This window comes from Amblyomma americanum, chromosome 2 (genome assembly GCF_052857255.1).
Source record: "Amblyomma americanum isolate KBUSLIRL-KWMA chromosome 2, ASM5285725v1, whole genome shotgun sequence".
Lineage (NCBI taxonomy): Eukaryota > Metazoa > Arthropoda > Arachnida > Ixodida > Ixodidae > Amblyomma > Amblyomma americanum.
The window spans coordinates 87265705-87284357 of record NC_135498.1 but is presented as its reverse complement, the minus strand read 5'-3'; the positions used below and the strand labels follow the sequence as shown (position 1 = coordinate 87284357).

At 44.8% G+C, this 18653-nt stretch overlaps 1 protein-coding gene across 1 annotated transcript; it reads right to left on the bottom strand.

Moving 5' to 3' along the window:
• Nucleotides 1–1810: 1810 nt before the first annotated feature.
• Nucleotides 1811–18135, bottom strand: LOC144118775 (techylectin-5A-like). Its single transcript, XM_077651601.1, has 6 exons — nt 18017–18135; nt 17650–17831; nt 15956–16098; nt 13018–13123; nt 8658–8825; nt 1811–3737 (listed from the first exon to the last, which is right to left on the bottom strand). The coding sequence occupies exons 2-6, from the start codon at nt 17801–17803 to the stop codon at nt 3451–3453; spliced, it is 858 nt and encodes a 285-aa protein (XP_077507727.1). The 5' UTR covers nt 17804–17831; nt 18017–18135; the 3' UTR covers nt 1811–3450.
• Between the last annotated feature and the right edge of the window lie 518 nt (nt 18136–18653).

The window sequence follows — 18653 nt, the reverse complement described above, 5'->3', positions numbered from 1 at the left end:
CATGTGCTATTATTTTTTTTACTGGAAACGGTACGAGAGACTTGATGTTGAAAAACAACCATGCAGCGCTCCTGAGCTTATCGCAAAAGAAGTGATAGCTGAGTGTGCCACGACATATCACTGTCGAAGAATACTCCCAGGTATTTTACCGCGTTCACGTAGGTAGTTGGCACGCATCGACAGGAATGGCAGTTGTGACTGTGTAGAAAAACTGGCGCGTTTATAGCGGTTAATTTTAAAGGGGACCAAAAGCAAACGAGTTGGGTTTCTGAGGTGTTAACCTTTAAATGGTTATCAGCGAACCAAGTCATTGTTTTGTGTATATTACCTTGGAGATTCGAAACAGCCATGCTGTAAGAAATATGTTTTGAGAGCAGAACAGTGTCGTCAGCGTAATGAAATATTAAACCTTTTGAAACAACCCTAGATAAATCATTAATAAATATATTGAAAAGTAGAGGTGATAATATAGAACCCTGAGGAACTCCGGCCTTCAGTGGAAGTTTACCCCTTGCGTTTTTAATTTCGTCTAAGACAACTACTTGTGATCGTTCGGCGAGATAGCTTTTAAGGGCATCGTAAAATGGCCCTCTAAAACCACTGGAATATAATTTTTGTAAAAGAATCCCGTGACGAACTGTCTCGAAAGCTTTTGATATGTCCAGGAATAAAGCAACGCTAAACAAATTTTGGTCAAAAGCCGAAAACAAATAATAATAATAATAATAATAATAATAATAATAATAATAATAATAATAATAATAATAATAATAATAATAATAATAATAATAATAATAATAATAATATTAATAATAATAATATAATTAATTTTGGGGAAAAGGAAATGGCGCAGTATCTGTCTCATATATCGTTGGAAACCTGAACCGCGCCGTAAGGGAAGGCATAAAAGAGGAAGTGAAAGAAGAAAGGAAGAGAGAGGTGCCGTAGTGGAGGGCTCCGGAATAATTTCGACCACCTGGGGATCTTTAACGTGCACTGACATCGCACAGCACACGGGCGCCTTAACGTTTTTCCTCCATAAAAGCGCAGCCGCCACGGTCGGGTTCGAAGCCGGGAACTCCGAATCAGTATCGTTATAAGAAGCCAAATTTATCATTTATATCTTTATATAAATTCAAATATAATATTGGATTTGAATTATTCTTTATATCTTAAAATTTTCATTGTAAATAGCTGAAAATTGAGCAATCATGCTGAGAAATAATAACATATGATTTAAGGTTCCTTTTCTATTTGCGTATCAGTTGCATATTTTAAATCCTAAAATATACCTAATACATTTTAGATAAATTGAGAATACTATTCCACCAAAAATTGTCATAATTATCTAAAATGCTACAATTTCATTTCAGCTAAATTTGAATTGGCTGTATCAAAAAACCAAAGGGTTTGCCCACCATGAGGAATTCAGCTTCATTGGCACTTCTGGTCCAATAACGGCTCTCCTTGAAAGAAACACTTATACAGCCTCCTTTTCTGACTATAAATATGTACTTACGGTAGACACTTCATCGCTGAAGTGGGTGCATCTAGCAGACAAAATCATGGACACTACGCAAACAAAAATAAGTGAAAGGACACACTAAGACAAGCATTCTGTATATTGTTCTGTAAGTTGTCAATAGTTAAGAGTAAAGGATGCTTCCAAATACTTTAACTTAGCCGTAGCCCAGATTGTTCAGTCTGTACTTGAAGATTGATCCTGGCTGTTTTTTTCAGAATGTTTATTACAGTCTATACTGCTCACGTTTAAAGTTTGAATGCAGTGCCCTCTGTCAACCGAGGTTCACGAGCCATGCTATGTGTGACAAGTTTCAGCAAAAGATAGCGTTTCCACCAGTCCGGAGCCATGTCCACTCATGGCAGACTCGAATAAATTATTGAGTAAACCCTCCCGCTTGGACGTATTCATCGTGGCCAGAAGTACATATTTACAGTCGGAAGAGGAGCCTGTTTAAGTGTTTCTTTCAAGGAGAGCCGTTATTGGGCCAGAAGTGCCAATGTAGCTGAATTCCTCATGGTGGGCAAACCCTGGATTTCTCAGTTCGTACTTGAAGATTGATCCTAGTTGTGTTATTTTCAGAATGTTTATTACAATCTCTACTGCACACGTTCAAAGGTTGAAGGCAGTGCACTCTGGCAACCGAGGTTCACGATCCGCGGCTTAGCAGAGAAGCAAGAGAGGGTGAACCGAACGAGAACGCTGTATTTATTGTGTACAAGCAAGAAAGAACACAAATGGCCGCTCCTCCTGGAGTTTAACAAAACAAGAGCGCCAAGCACGGCAATCGGGAATAATAGCGGGAAACATACAGAAGCTGGGACCAACCGGCCTGCAATCGCTTGCATAACAAGATTTCCGCTAGCCGCTTGATCCCTGGAACGTTCCCCCCAGAACCAGCGCCCGTGTCCCTCCTTTAGCCCGCTTATCAAGCCAAGGCCAGAGACCCTTCGGTCGGAAATAATTCCATTTGTGCTGTACTTACTCAGCAGTATCAACATGTGAGATAATCAGTGATCTAAAATGCATATTGAAGAATAACAAAGCAGTTTGATCGTCATTTTATTTAGAAGTAACGGTTTCACAATACTGCATCGGACTTATGAGGACAGCAGATTTTCCAATTGACCGTTCACAAGGTAAAGTACAAATTTGCTTTGTTCTGATCATTCATAGTCAAGCTTGAAGATTGGATGTTCTTGCCGGGCGAAGGTAAATACACTGAGGCTTTATATAAATGATATAGTGAAGAAAAAGGAGATCATCCTGAATATGGCATCACGCGACAAGAATAAAGAACCAAATTGTTGACGCTCGCACCTGATTCTTTGACGAGGGAGCAATTTCAAAATAGACGCACTAAAATCCCAAGGCGTTAAAATTGGCCAGTAACATGCAAAAACATCAAAAGTATTAGGAATATCAAATTTATTTCGACTCCAAGCTGAAGGTTTTGTCGAATCCTTCACTTTGCACATATAGCAAGCTGTCAACTTGTCAGGCGAAAACTCTGGCGCATTATAGCGTCAATGCGAAAGGAATATGCATAAGGGTGTCGATTCTTTTCCTGCTACATTATAATTTGCAGAACGTATCAAAGTCATTCATAGTTCGTCATAACCTCGATACCGGCCACGATGAATACGTCCACGCGGGAGGGTTTACTCAATAATTTATTCGAGTCTGCCTTGAGTGAACATGGCTCTGGACTAGTGGAAACGCTATCCTCTGCTGAAACTTGTCACACATAGCATGGCGCTATCCCATCTACATGAAGTTCCGGATAATGTATGATGAGATAGCCTATGCAGGAGTTCGCTATCGACTTCATAACTGCTGCTAATCTGATTGCTAAACTTACGAGCTTGTGAGTAAGGCGGCATGTCCCAACTGCCAGGTGCCCCTGCACACTTAGTGTCAATCTTCGCCTAGAGCGGCCGACTCGTCCAGGAGCCCGCCGGCCGGATCATCATGCGGACCCACGGGTAGGAGTAGCCCCCATTGAGACCAATGGTCTGAGGCACCGCCCACGCAATTCCGTCTCCCTTCGATAGGTGTTCGCCGTTTAGATTGAGGCCGTTTAGGTTTGCTTCGTAGCAGTTAGTGTGCCACCAGGCTCCTTTGTATTTCTCAGCGCAGTGGTCGGGAGATGTGTCCAGGTCCTTGTCGTAGGTAGAGAACTTAGAGAGGTTCGCTGAACTCATGGCGTCCCAACCTGCCAAAGAGAAAAAAAAAAGATGAAGGGATTCCTCTTAAGGCCGCTGAGCAATGCTGCAGTGCATATTTTGACTGTGAAATAATGATTTCTCATGACCTCGTCCTTTATCGCCTGGCTTGAAATAAACGCAGTTTGTTGTTATTATTACCAGTATATAGTTTGTTACTGCAAACCTACTAGTTCACCTGTGCTTTTCGCTGCCCTGTTACCGCAGTGCTTGCCGTGCCGTTTGTAAGTCACTGCGTAGGCATGCTCTGGAACTCAACCACAGATCAAAGATCGACCTATGTATATGCTGAACAAGCGGCGGTGGTTACTGCAGGCAGAGCAGCCGCGATCATTTCTCGGCGGTGGCAGATGTCACGTAACACTCGAGCTTCTCTCTCAGAAAGTCCAAAAGAACTTTGCTTCATGCTCCATGAATCTGCTCTGTGCGTTCAATAGTGTGCGGTATGCACCGCAGTGTCCCGTGCTTGTTTCACGCCGCCACGAGGAAGCGTAGCTCGGACCAGTACAGACTGAAGGCGAGATGCACTCGACCTGTCCTTTCTCTAGACAGGAAAGTACTTCTTCTGTTCACATGAGTCCCGTGATTCTGCCCACTTCCTCAGATGACAGGGTGGTTTCCTACCGGCGTTTTCTTTGCATTAAAGGCTTTGCTTGGTTGGGCTTGATTAAAAAACTGTGAAACATCCTTGATTTTGTCCCCCTGAAAAATGTAAATGGCTGCGTAAATGGGATCTCGAAAAAGGCATCGCGGCAAAATGCAGCTCATAGCTCCAGATAGCGCGTTTTCGCCGCTTACCAGCAGCGGCAATTCTTTGAACCGCTTTGAAAGACACCCTTTGAAGATCCTTGTGTTTGTGAGTGCGGGAGTGTTGCGTATGATTGATTTCACCTTTCACCTTTTCTTTTTTCTTTTTCTTTTCGCTCTTCACCCGCATGCTTCACCCTCATCTGGGGTAGCATGCCAGGTTAAATAACAGGCGAACCTGTTGGCACCTGTTCGACTAACTCCAAAGACCGTAACCTGCCGCTTCACTGCTCCAATTGCACAAAGGAATGTCAGAAAGTCTTCAAACTCTTGTTTGATAGGTGCCGAACCTTCATAAGAAGCAAGGACCGAACCAAGAGGGAAATAATTGAAGCTCGAAGAATTTTAGCTCTGGGTGACCTTTGCGTCGGCACACCTTCTCTTGCCCTTTCAGGAAAAGAACGTGCGTACTTTGAAGAGCGCGCAAAACGCGATTAGCATTTTCTCCGTTTTTCTTTATTTTTGCGCACTGTATTTGTTTTCCACCTCTCGCGTATCAAGCCATCTGCATGTATACATGTAAATTTCATGAATAAACATAGTTGAAAGTCAGCACTGTCTGTGTCCCTTCTGGCTGCGTCCATGTCTTTTGCGCTGTTTAAAGAAGTATGAACAACCAACTAGCCCGCACGTCTACCCTAGGCACCCCTCACCTGTAATAATTAAAGCATGTCTCTCTCTTTCTCCTTAGCATGCCAGCGCTCGATTACCAAATTAACTACGACCTAGCCTCCACGCCGCCGGCGTAGGAGCCTGTGTTAAATAATATAGTGAAAAGATATATTTACTCCAGAACAAATCTGTGCGAAACGCAAGCTTCAAGTCACGCAAACCGAAAACATGCGTGGTTGTTCACATTTTTTATAATTTCCTGACCTTGTCATCATGAAGAAGATACGCAAACACGCACCCTCCGCGCCATATCCGGAATCTAGCAGCGCATATATGTATATTTATTTGTGTTTTTATTAATATATTTTTATACGTATTTATTTCATGATGCTGCGATCCTTTAGCAAGACCTTAGAAGGCAATGCATATGATATAGAATCAAATAAAAGTTAGAAACAACAAAACACAATTCCAAGATCTTGCAAGAAATAATTTAGCCAAAAAAATCATTCAATTCACACTAAAGAAAATCGAGTCACGGGAAGCAAGCATGCCAAATACAAGTGCACCACAAAGATATAACGCAGTGCAAAGATCCATTCTTGTTGACAGCGCGTTAAAGCACAGGGACAGAAGAAACACAGAGGACGACGTCACAGGCGCTGAACCAGAAAGGGATCATAAATAGAAAGCAATTTCAGGTTATCTTGCAAGTACTTAGCAACATCTTTCTGCCAGGTATTTTTCTCCGAAACAATAACACGCAGAGAGCACCCTACCTTGTGTGTTTTGGCGGTGAAGAACATTTGCAAGACAATGTTATTGTTACCTTCTATTGAACGAGCAAGCTTTTCGAGATTCAATCTTTGGCAAAGTTTTTTAGCTACATTTCTTTGCTTGGTTGCTAAAGTGACCGGGCTATTTTTAAACGCTGACTGAATTGCTTCGGCGGCCTTGGACAGGTACAATTGTTCAGGTAGAATCACAAACCCCCCCTCCTTGTCAGCAGTTAGCAGAGGAAAATGGTTATCACTTAAATGCGAAATTATTTTTTTTATAGGAAACTCCTTTCCTTCAGACTTGCTTCGCATCAACACGTCAACGCCGTCCGCGATACATCTATCTGCTTCCCCCGAGGGGGCAAGCCTGGAGACTTGCCTGACCAAGGTGAGCAGTTCTGGCGCTGTCCTCTTAGGTTGCACAGCGAACTTTGGCCCATGACCAAGGAATCGCTCAACATCCTCCGGGATTGACGTGACACCTTCAACGAGGTGCACCTGGTTCACGGCGCAGTTCTTCCTAGAAGGCACAAGTGCACGCAGACTCGGTAGGACTTGTTGCCACAGGAATTCAGTGGTCCGGTCGGCAATGATAGAAGTTTCCCGCCACTTCCTGGTAGAGTTGGGCGACGGCGAGGTGTAGAGCGTGCGCAGTCGTAGGTGTTCCCGGTGCAGACGAGCTTGATGTCTCCATTCTGAACGAGCGATCTTGCAAAGGCGGGCGGCATGGCCAGCAGTGAGCCGGAAGCCTCCAAACATCACCAGCAGATCTGGGGGCAATATTTATCTCTGCTAACTGCTGACAAGGAGGGGGGTTTGTGATTCTACCTGAACAATTGTACCTGTCCAAGGCCGCCGAAGCAATTCAGTCAGCGTTTAAAAATAGCCCGGTCACTTTAGCAACCAAGCAAAGAAATGTAGCTAAAAAACTTTGCCAAAGATTGAATCTCGAAAAGCTGGCTCGTTCAATAGAAGGTAACAATAACACTTGCTTGCAAATGTTCTTCACCGCCAAAACACACATGGTAGGGTGCCCTCTGCGTGTTATTGTTTCGGAGAAAAATACCTGGCAGAAAGATGTAGCTAAGTACTTGCAAGATAACCTGAAATTGCTTTCTATTTATGATCCCTTTCTGGTTCAGCGCCTGTGACGTCGTCCTCTGTGTTTCTTCTGTCCCTGTGCTTTAACGCGCTGTCAACAAGAATGGATCATTACCAACTAGCCCGGCAATTTGTCCTATTCAAGTGCAAAGATGTAAGGAAATGAAATTTGTATGACAAGCATTTTAAGGGAAGCTTGTGTTACTGTACCTGTTTGGGAGATTGTGCTAGAAAAACTAACCACGGCATATACGCAATGCCTTATGACTTTGAGCGAATTAGAAGCTTGGAAGAACGCTAATGTCACCTTAATCCATAAGAAAGGAGGCTTCAAGGAATTGAAAATTACAGACCGATAACCTTACTGTATGTTGCCTACCGGATATTCACTTAGGTAACCGCTGATAGTGTCAGGATAAGCTTAGATTTTATTGAACGACATGAACAAATAGGTTTTCGTAAAAGATATTTCACAATAATTCATATTCACACTATCAATCAGGTGATGGAGAAATACGCAGAAGATAACCAACCCCTACATGTAGCCTCCATTGATTACGAGAAAGCATTTGACTCAGTGCAATTATCACCAGTTATGCAGGCATTGCATAATCAGGGCGTAGAAGAGCCTTATGAAAAAATACTGGAAGATGTCTATAGGAGTGCAGAGCTATTATAGTCCTCCATAAAGAAAGCAATAAAATTTGACAAGAAACGGAGTCAGGTAGGGAGAAACGATTATGCCAGTGCTATTCAGCGTCTGCTTACAGGAGGTATTCAGAGGTCTGGATTGGGAACAGTTGGGAATAAGAGTTAATGAAGAATACCTTAGTAATATGTGATTCAGTGATGAAATTGCCTTTCTAAGTCACTCAGGACATGAACTTCAAAACATAATAAATGAGATAGACAGCCAGAGCATCACTTTGGGGCTAAAAATTAACATGCAGAAATCCAAAGTAATGTTCAATAGTCTAGCAAGGGAACAGCAGTTTACAATTGGTAGCGAGGTGCTGGAAGTAGTAAAGGAATACGTCTACTTAAGGCAGGTAGTGATTGCAGATAGCGATAACGAGAGGGAGATAACTGGAAGAATAAAAATGAGATGGAGCGCATTATGCATGTTTTCTCTGATCATGAATGAAAGTTTACCTTCTTTAAGTATCGAATACAGAAAAAGAACATGTTGTATGCCGGAATTTACAGCTATCGTTGTTCGAATGTCGAAATAATAGTCAACGTGTGGAAGTTTATTATTTTGCTTCGACAAAATCATGATAGCTTATACATGAATAGCGCAAATGTCCTTTGCCATAAGCTAAGCACTGATGTTGCACGCTGCGTGCCGCACGGCTTTAGTTAACCGTCATTTGGTAAACTATATCATCTCCAGAACATGAACTGCTGGACTCGCAGGCATGTTTAGAACATCAGAATCATGATCAAAAGTTGTTATCAATATATTCGAAGCATTAGTAATACACGTAAAGGTGTGGGGGCGAGTAGGGCGACAAGTTTCGTTGTTTTATATTGTTTTTTCGCATTTGGTGTGAATGTTTTTACGCAACATGTTATTAATATCTCTAAATATCCGCCCGAAGCAAAACGTACCATGAGGGCCCAAGTACTTCCCGATATGAATCTCGAAATGGTTTTGCACGTTGTCAACCTGGACGCTTTCATAGTCGACGAAGATGCCACTGTCGGAGCTGTTGCCCAAAAAAATCCGAAGGGACATCACCTGGTCACCACTGGTCAGCGTGTGCAGTGCGTAGTTCCCTGGGAGTAAACGTGGCATTTACCGGTCTATTCTGTGTTTTGTGAGGCAAAAGACAAGAGAAGCACTTAATAATTGCTTGCTGCATGTGTTTATTGGTGTTAAATTGTTTACTCACTCAGTAATACACGAGTTGCATGGTTGCAAAATAGATGGCTCAGACCATGGTTTCTGAGGTCAAACTCTTGAGGTGAAGGGAGACCATGTTTGTTAAGGTAAGAGAACTATGTCACAAACTATTGTCTTTAATTACTGTTATTGCTTCACGTATCTCAATCGTGGACGAATTGCCGACATTTTTAACGCAAGGCTAATCAACCTGTAGCCTTAATCCTTAAGCCAATCTTTGCGCGTTATCACCAACCGCATGCAGTGTAGCCGAAAGAGTTTGTGGATTTGTCCTCAATTACCTTTTCACAACATACGATGTAGACAAGTTTGGCCGCAGCTGTAAACTAATGTGTGTTCAGTTTCGCTGCCGCTAAAGTTCACCGAAAGAATCAATAGCTACCAGATGTCTCCGAAAGCACAAATTTTTGAAGTACAAATCTTTTACTGTCCTCTGAATTAAAATATTCGATTCGCAAACTCCTCCTCCCGTGTGTATAGAATATTGGAAAGGACATGTATTCCACAAAAATTGAGTAACAAAGCTAGGTCAAAAGCTTCAGCAGGTTAACCCCAAAAATCTTTTCTCTGAAGAGTGTTGCGCCTCATTACTTGATATTCACTTCAGCATTTTAGGCTCACAATGCATTTTTTACTTATATTCGAAAGATATCCAGCCTTCAAACAGCCCATTGGCGGCACCGGTTGTTCTAGTGAGAAAGAAAGACGGCGCACTTCGATTCTCCGTGGATTACCGCCGCTTGAACAACATAACAAAGAAGGACGTCTACCCCCTCCCCCGCATCGACGACACACTGGACCGCCTCTGCAACGCCAAATATTTCTCATCAATGGACCTCAAGAGCGGCTACTGGCAAATTGAGGTCGACGAAAGAGATCGCGAAAAGACAGCATTCATAACTCCGGATGGGCTGTTTGAGTTCAAGGTGATGCCATTTGGTCTCTGTTCCGCACCAGCGACGTTTCAGCGAGTAATGGATACAGTGCTGGCAGGCCTGAAGTGGAAAATTTGTCTGGTATATTTAGATGACGTCGTTGTCTTCGCCTCGAACTTTGAAGAGCACCTCAAAAGACTTCGAACAGTACTAGACGCAATCAAGTCGTCCGGCCTAACCTTGAAAGCAGAGAAATGCCACTTTGCCTACGAAGAGCTGCTGTTTCTAGGCCACATCGTTAGCAAGGAAGGAGTACGCCCAGACCCGCAGAAAACAGCCGCTATTGAACAGTTTCAACCGCCGGTCGATAAGAAAGCAGTGCGCAGATTTCTCGGACGATGCGCATATTACCGACGATTTGTGAAAAACTTTTCGCGCATCGCCGAGCCATTGACCCAACTGACGAAGGCCGACGTGCCGTTTAAATGGGAAGCGCCGCAAGCAGAAGCCTTCAAAGAACTTCAGCGTCGTTTACAGTCCCCACCGATCCTTGCGCATTTTGATGAAAACGCCGATACTGAAGTTCATACCGACGCAAGCAGCGTGGGACTAGGCGCCGTTCTCGTTCAAAAAAGTGACGGGCTGGAGAAGGTCATCGCATACGCTAGCCGTTCCCTTTCTAAGGCCGAGGCTAACTATTCGACCACTGAGAAGGAGTGCCTTGCCATCATCTGGGCTACGTCGAAATTCCGCCCCTACCTCTACGGACGGCCGTTCAAGGTGGTCAGCGACCACCACGCGCTCTGCTGGCTTGCCAATTTGAAGGATCCCTCTGGCCGACTCGCTCGATGGAGTCTGCGTCTCCAGGAGTTTGACGTCACCGTCGTTTACAAGTCCGGACGCAAGCACACTGACGCCGATTGCCTCTCACGAGCCCCTGTAGATGCACCGCCGCTGGAAGACGATGAGGACGCCTTCCTGGGACCCATCAGCGCAAGCTCTTTTGCTCAGCAGCAACGCTCGGACCCCAACCTAAAAGGCCTCATCGAGTACCTGGAAGGCAAGGTTTCTTCACCCCCCGCTTCATTCAAGCGAGGACTGTCTTCTTTCTGTGTGCAGAATGAGGTCCTTGTGAAGAAGAACTTTACAGCGAACAAAACAGCCTACCTCCTTGTTGTACCTACTTGTCTCCGCGAAGAAGTTCTACAGGCTTCACACGACGAGCCGACAGCTGGACATCTCGGGTTTACTCGCACCCTCCGCCGCATTCAAGACAAGTATTACTGGCCCCGACTGTCTGCCGATGTCGCACACTATGTGAAAACATGCCGAGATTGTCAGCGACGAAAGACTCCTCCCACACGACCAGCAGGATTTCTGAACCCCATTGAACCTCCCTCAAGACCCTTTCAGCAGATTGGCATGGACTTGCTTGGCCCTTTTCCAACGTCAACATCTGGAAATAAGTGGATCATCATAGCGACCGACTACCTGACCCGCTACGCCGAGGCGAAAGCCCTACCGAACGGAACAGCAGCAGAAGTGGCCAAATTTTTCGTGCAGTGCATTCTTCTTCGACACGGCGCCCCCGATGTGCTCATCACGGACAGAGGAACAGCATTTACGGCGGAACTCACGCAAGCCATCCTGCGCTACAGCCAAACCAGCCACCGGAGGACAACTGCATACCATCCGCAGACCAACGGACTGACCGAGCGCCTGAACAAAACCATCGCTGATATGCTCGCTATGTATGTCGATGCCGAACATAAAACCTGGGATGTCATCCTGCCTTACGTCGTCTTCGCCTACAACACCGCAGTGCAGGAGACCACCCAGATGACGCCTTTTAGGCTCGTCCATGGCAGGGATGCCACGACCACGCTAGACGCCATGCTGCCCAACGTTACAGAAGAAGAGAACGTCGACGTTGCCGCCTACCTTCAACGCGCAGAAGAAGCTCGAAGGCTTGCCCGATTACGGATCAAAGATCAGCAGCGGTCCGACGCCAGACGCTACAACCTACGAAGACGCAACGCGGAATACAAGCCAGGAGACCAAGTCTGGGTGTGGACGCCCATTCGCCGCCGTGGATTGAGTGAAAAGCTTTTGCGCCGCTATTTCGGCCCGTACAAGGTCCTTCGTCGGCTGGGTGAACTGGATTATGAAGTCATCCCTGACGCAATGACTGCATCCCAGCGACGCCGCGTACGACCAGAAGTTGTCCATGTAGTCCGTCTGAAGCCGTATTATGCGCGCTAAAGGCCGCTGCATTTCCATGCTCTATTTTCGCAAGATCCGTTTTTTTCCCTTACTAGTCGCATTATTTGTCTTAATGCATCGGGTCGATGCTTCTTTGAGAGGGGAGTAATGCCGCGAATATTTGCAGTGTTTATTCGTTTTTCAAATCTGCCGCGACACCACCTTATCGCTTCGTTTGCAACGCAAGACGCGACTAGATTTATCTCGATTGATCGCAGCCAGGCAAAGCTGATTCTACGTTGTTCCGGAATGTTCTAGTAACTTTGCGCCCTTTATCTCGAATGTTCGCTATCAGCTTTAAATTGAGCACGGCCGACAGCGGCGGGCATTCTGTTCGACGACCGCCGAGCACGCTTGTCGCTTCGCCGCCGCCGAGTGATTCAGTCCATTTTGGGTGCAAGTCAGCCCAATAAACAGTTCTTTTAGAAGATCCTTTCGTCCGTCTTCATCGCTGCTTCGACTGCCGTCACCACTACGTGACAATATTCTGAAGTCCATAATTGTTTGCGAAAATACTTAGCCTCTTTTATTTACTTCCCTTAACTGGTCATTGTCTCCGGATTTAACCAAACGTTTGCACACTATCTCAGCGGCCGCTACATAAAGGTCATTCAAGAATACCAACACGTGACAACATTAAATATGTCCTCTAATATAGCTTGTTCAGTAGGGATTCAATCACATTTGTCTCAAGCCGCCAATAAACTACCTAATTTATGCGACAAAATGCTGTACCGCACCAGTTAAGAGTCACTGAATTTGTTTTTGCCATCGCGCTCGCTGATAACAGAAAAATAAAGTAAGCCATGCCGCACATGCGCTGCCTATGCACTGCCAGGCCAGAGCACCATAACCGCAGGGTACTGCCCGTAGCCTGTTTTTTTTTAGAAAGACGAAATGATTGCAGGCCATTTTAAAGTGTGCTTACCAATCCAGTATTCTTTGTCAGGATCCCCAAACCCATTGGCATATTCGGTCCAATTCCGGTAAAAATAGAACGCGCTGTTTCCGTACTGGCCTCTCTTCTGGATCACCTGCGCAAGGAGATGAGACGAACTCTTTCGTGCGACGTGTAACATTCAATTGCTCATCTTTGTTTTCTCATTGCATGTTTCTAACAAGCACAAATATAACATCGCATTGCCCTTTAAGAATTGTAGCCTCAAGGTGCGCCGCATGATAACCCGCTTCTTCGAAAATTCCCTTTACAAATTTGATGTATGCACACGCTTATGGACGCCCTGTAAACCAGTGCTTCCTGCTGGAAGGTTTCGCACCCCTGATTAGGGGAAGGTCTATTGAGGCTGAAATTATAACATTTATTTATCAAGCTGCCAGGTCAGGGTTTATTGCCAATTCAACCAAGCCAGTTCTGCTAGTGGCGTCTACCGCACTGTGCTAGGAATTAACACACATTTAGGCTAACGATATCTGAGGGAAATGTTTCCAGTTTTTTTTTTTTACCAGGGAAAGGGGGGCGCAGGGGTGGGGAGAGGCGGGGGGGGGGGGGGAGCGGGGTGCGAACACCTGTTGAGAACTTTTTTACTTCAGCCTTCCGAGCCAGCGACTTCTTTGACGTTATATAGTCGCTGCTCGTTGGTTAGTTCCTTCGCTCGGGTTTGAAGCAGAGCATTTTGCTGCGCTAGTTGGTCCATTCCGGCATACGTAAAGCAGCGCGAATGAAGGTTCCCGAAGACGAAACGAAGAAGGGACAGAAAAGGTTTCGCCTTCGGGCACCTTCATTAGCGCTGCTTTACTGATGTTGACGCGGTTGCTGGCGTAGCTGGTGCCGCCATCTATGAGTGCTTCTTGGAACCGGACATGCCTAACAATTTTTTTTCATCAAAGCAACTGCTTTTGCCTAGACTCTAATAATTAAGACGAATAGCTATGCTTGAAATGCACGTTCAATAATGAGTAACGCTAATATACCACGTTTAAAGACAAAACTATCAACCGCGATGGGAGGTATACAGGGTGTATCACCTCAGACTTAACCCAATTTTTTAAAATAGGCTTTTTGATCTAGAAGAGCGCGCTTTTCGGCATAGCATTGTCAGCGGTGTAGTAAGTCAGAACAAGTCTGAGATGTGCTTACTAGCAGGCCGGTTAACTGATACACAATAATTAAGTTTTAACTAGCAGTTAGTCTCCTTAATTATTGAGACCCATGCAGCCCAATGCAATTAATACCATTTCCAAGCATTTCAACTCAGACAGAGCGCCAAAGAACACGTTAGCAAGAATGTCGCGCCAAAAGAAACGTCATGGAACTTGAAACATGAAACAATTTCTGTACCACTAATAAGGACTGACTACAGAACACAGTATTGAAATTTTGAAATACCTACCATATTAAACAATCCCCCGACGTTCCAAGAGAAGCTGGAAATATGCCATTCTGTCGTAATTTTTATAAAACCTGAGAAAAATTATTTTTTGCAAAACGTTACTACGTGACATTCTCACATCTGTTAAGTTTTATTTTCCTTAAGTGGGTCTGACAGGGCTTTCGTTTCTTTTTTTTCGAATACCTTTTTAGATCACTGCGTTCTCAGATGCTGTTTATTACGTTTTTCTCTCTTATTTTTGAATAAAGTGGCTACTTGCTGTTTGTGTTGTTTTCTTTCTTTCTTTATTTACCTTTTTTCTCGGAGAGTGTATATATACTTCGGGTGTTGTGGCCTTTGTCAGGCCACAAATATTGCCTTTTGCAATATCATCTGAGGGTACTGCATATCTCAAAGAACTAATAAATTCAAAGATCAGTTTACAGAATCTCGAATACGTGGTTACCCTCAGAGCAGTGGCCTAACAAATTATGGCTACATAGCGCCACAATACATGTTCTTTCGAGACGCTTACACGCACAGCGACCTCTCCGGTGCACGTAACTCGTCGAAATAGCTAAATATTTGGGGCCACAGCGCCGAGGGCAACCATAGTATTGAAATTCTAAAAACTGATATGGTTAATAATTACAGTGGGCTAGACATCCATCAATAATTAAGGAAACTAGCAGAAATTGTTAAAAAGTTAACTATTCTATATTAGTTAAACATCCTGCTAGCTAGCACGTCCTAGCTGTATTCTGATTCACTGCACCGGTAAAAATGTTATGCGGATAAAAGCGCAGTTCTATCTCAAAAAGCCTATTTTTAAAAATTGTGTAAATTCTTAGGTGAAACACCCTTTATACCTCTGCTTAAGAACAGCGTGCTGGTTCCAGCTCTCTTGCTCTTGCTGCATTGTAAAAAATAAAGCTGTCACGGAATGCATGGACTGTACCGCATCTCCATCCCGGTGGATCTTGTCAGAGGAAACATACTCCCTGAATTCGTCACACGACCCAGGACGGAAGTGCCGCCGAAAATACTCGCCAGGCACGTCAAACACGCGTCATGTTTCATCATCAACGGCGCGGCATACGTTCGGGGCGCGTGCATGCATCACGCGTGTGTTTCCGCAAATCAAGCATGACGTCGTTCTTCACGGCCTACGTCACCGGGAGCAGCAACAGGTGCTATAGCAGCCACTGAAATCCTCCCTACCACTGGTCGCCTGTCATAAAGTCCGCACAAAACGTTCATTCTGATTATATAATTCATCAATTGAAAAGGGAAGCAAAGGATGCACCGACTGATAAACGCGGAGAGGGAAACCCTCACTATCTGAAACCCTCACTTTAGCTTATCTTCAGTGCGTAAATGTAACGCGGATGCACAGTACGATTCAAAGCTTCCTTACTTACTATACCGGATTGAGGAAATCTCTTATTCCCTTCTTTGTAAGTGCTAAGATTTTGAACTAGACGAAATAAATATGGGAGATATAGTTAAAATTGTAGGAACACAGCATTGCCTCACCGTCCAACCCCCGCCGTCCGTCTCCATGTCGCAGTAGACATTCTGTCCAGTGCGGCCGGCCGTCTTGTGGAAAACAGTGTATATGCCACTCGTCCTCTGGCCAGCTTCCAGCAGGTCAGCGCAGTTCCGAGGATAGAGAATGTCTGCGCGAGCAAAGTGACTGCGCACACTGGACACCCTTGGCATCTGCTGCAGTTCAGGGATAAATGTCATCGGCGTGGAAGCGTAACAGCCGCACTGGAATACTGCAAGCGTTGTCCACAAGACACCCAGCCACCTATGCGCATTCGTTATCGCATGCCAGTTGGCACTGAATTTCTGCACTACCAGGCATGTGACCACCATTCACTTTTTTTTCGCAGAGTAAATTCGAACGGGGATTTCAAGACTAAACTACTCTATGTTTAGTGCAAATGACCAGCATGAAGAGATTATGTTACCCGTCCGGTTCCAACACATTTCAAAGCCGTCATCACAAGACATCGCAAACAATACTCGACCACTCATGGCGAGTGGTGACCACATGACGCTGGGAAGGGACATTTAATGCCATTCAAACTCAAACTGCAGCTAAGTTATTTGTTTAATTTTATTTTTTATTAGACGGCTACTCCCGGTTCTCATGAGGAGTCCAATATTCCACCCTGAAAGTCTTTTTGAAATCTGAGCACGCAGGTGTAGGTTTATTTATCTTGTGTAGAACTAGGGTAGAAAAGGTAGCTCAAAAAAGACAGGGACTAAAAAGGACAACATCACACAGCGGTAACTTCCAACAAAGATTTATTTCGCAATGAAAGGGTGTTTTTTTTATACCCACTTATCATACAACCACTATCAAACCACGCGCTAGCAAACGTATCAGACAGATATAAGTGCTCCTAAGAACGACTGAAGGGATACTCACACCGTCGTCTTCCAACAATGAAATCCATTCCGCTTCAACTATTTCTCGTGTTAAGCGGTTTTTGTGCAATTTTAGGTAGAGTGCATCTTGAAACCGCGCAAAAAAAAAAGACAAGGGACGAGGAAGAAACCAACAGGACAGAGCACGCAATTTTAAGACCACACATTTATTGAGAAGCGGTATGCAATGACAAACACGGCAATGGGCTGACAAACCTTTCCCACACATATCCCTTACGTCACGCATATGTTCCCGAAACCTATCCTTCAGGTATCTGCCTGTTTGGCCTACATACTGCTTCCTACATACGGCTTCCATGTTTACAGAAGGTTTTCAGCCTAAGAAATCGATCCGTCTGTATTAATCAGTACACAGAGCAGGCTGACAATTTTATTTTATTTTTTCTGGCCCATTCCTCACTTTGTATTGAGCCAGTAGCATAGCATATCTGTCTGATACGCTTTGCTAGCGCGTGGTTTGATAGTGGCTGTATGAAAAGTCGGTAATTAAAAAAACAACCCTTCCTTTGGGAAATAAATCTTTGTTGGAAGTTAGCGATGTGTGGTGTTGTCTTTTTGTGTCCCTGTCTTTTTTGCGCTACGTTCTCTACTCTTGAAATGAACCAACAAGCCCAAGTGTCTGCCCTTCTAGAACTAGGCTTGAGATCAACGAAGATGCGTCTTTCCTGCCCTCTTCACTGATAAAGTTGTTTCCTTAGCTACGGCAGCATTCGCGACAACAGCGTAGATGCCATTGCACGTAACCAACAGAAAAGTAACGTTTAACTCACCCCTGATGCGCAGGAGAGCCTTCGAAACGTCATTCGCCGCGTCCTGCGCCACGTCGATCGCCGTTCGTTCTCCCGCTTCTGGCAGCACCGAGCTACTCACAGCGGTGATGAGGCAGAATAGTGCGATGCCCTGAACTATGGTCCTACTCCTCATTTTGCTTCAGATGTAAGTCACTTCAGGTCTATGAGAGAAAATGAACCGTGTAAAAGGCTTACAGGCACCACAAAGAAATTGCATTTTTCGCCTGACTTTCCAAATCTGCTGTTTTTCAAAATATAAAGATAAACAAAAATGTCAGCAAGAAACCAGGGAGAGGATGTGCGCAAATACCTTCATGATAAGCTACTTAATTAGTGTGGTACTCACGGCGCAGACCTGCGCGATCTGGAAGCTTATTCAGTGGTTGATGTCTTCGAGAAATGGTCGCTACGACAACATTAAGCGCTAAGAACCGTGATGGTCCATACCTACTGTTTAAGTAGTCGTTTGCTCAAGTAGCGCGCAACGCTCGGTGGAGGAAAGAGTGCCTACGCGTCACAGTAACTCGATCTCTAAGCGCACTGCTGAAGCAGTGCGCGAAGGTGTTTTTATCTATGTCGTTAACCTCACAAGACCTTGAGCACAAGGTACCGAATGCTGACGAATATATTTTTACAGCCGTTCAGGCCACTGGGCTTCCCGTTGCCGGATGGTCTTTTAGGAAAAAAAAAAGCCTAGATGAAGCTTTACGCCATCGTATGTTGAAACATACAACACACTAGCTTTATCCCGTCCGAGTATAAATGTCTGTTTCAGCTTCTCTGGCTTCGTTCATTCGTTCGCGATTAGCCAGAAGCAGCACGGATCATCTTACTTGCATGGGCTCGCTGTCGCAAGCAAGAGATATACTTGCGCCTGGTGGCGGAGCTCCGAAGCAGACTGCTTGCACTCGCGCCATCGAGTGCAAAACACCTTCCGCCTTCGCGTTTACTGGACGTGGCAGTTTCAGCGGTTCCTGGTCGAC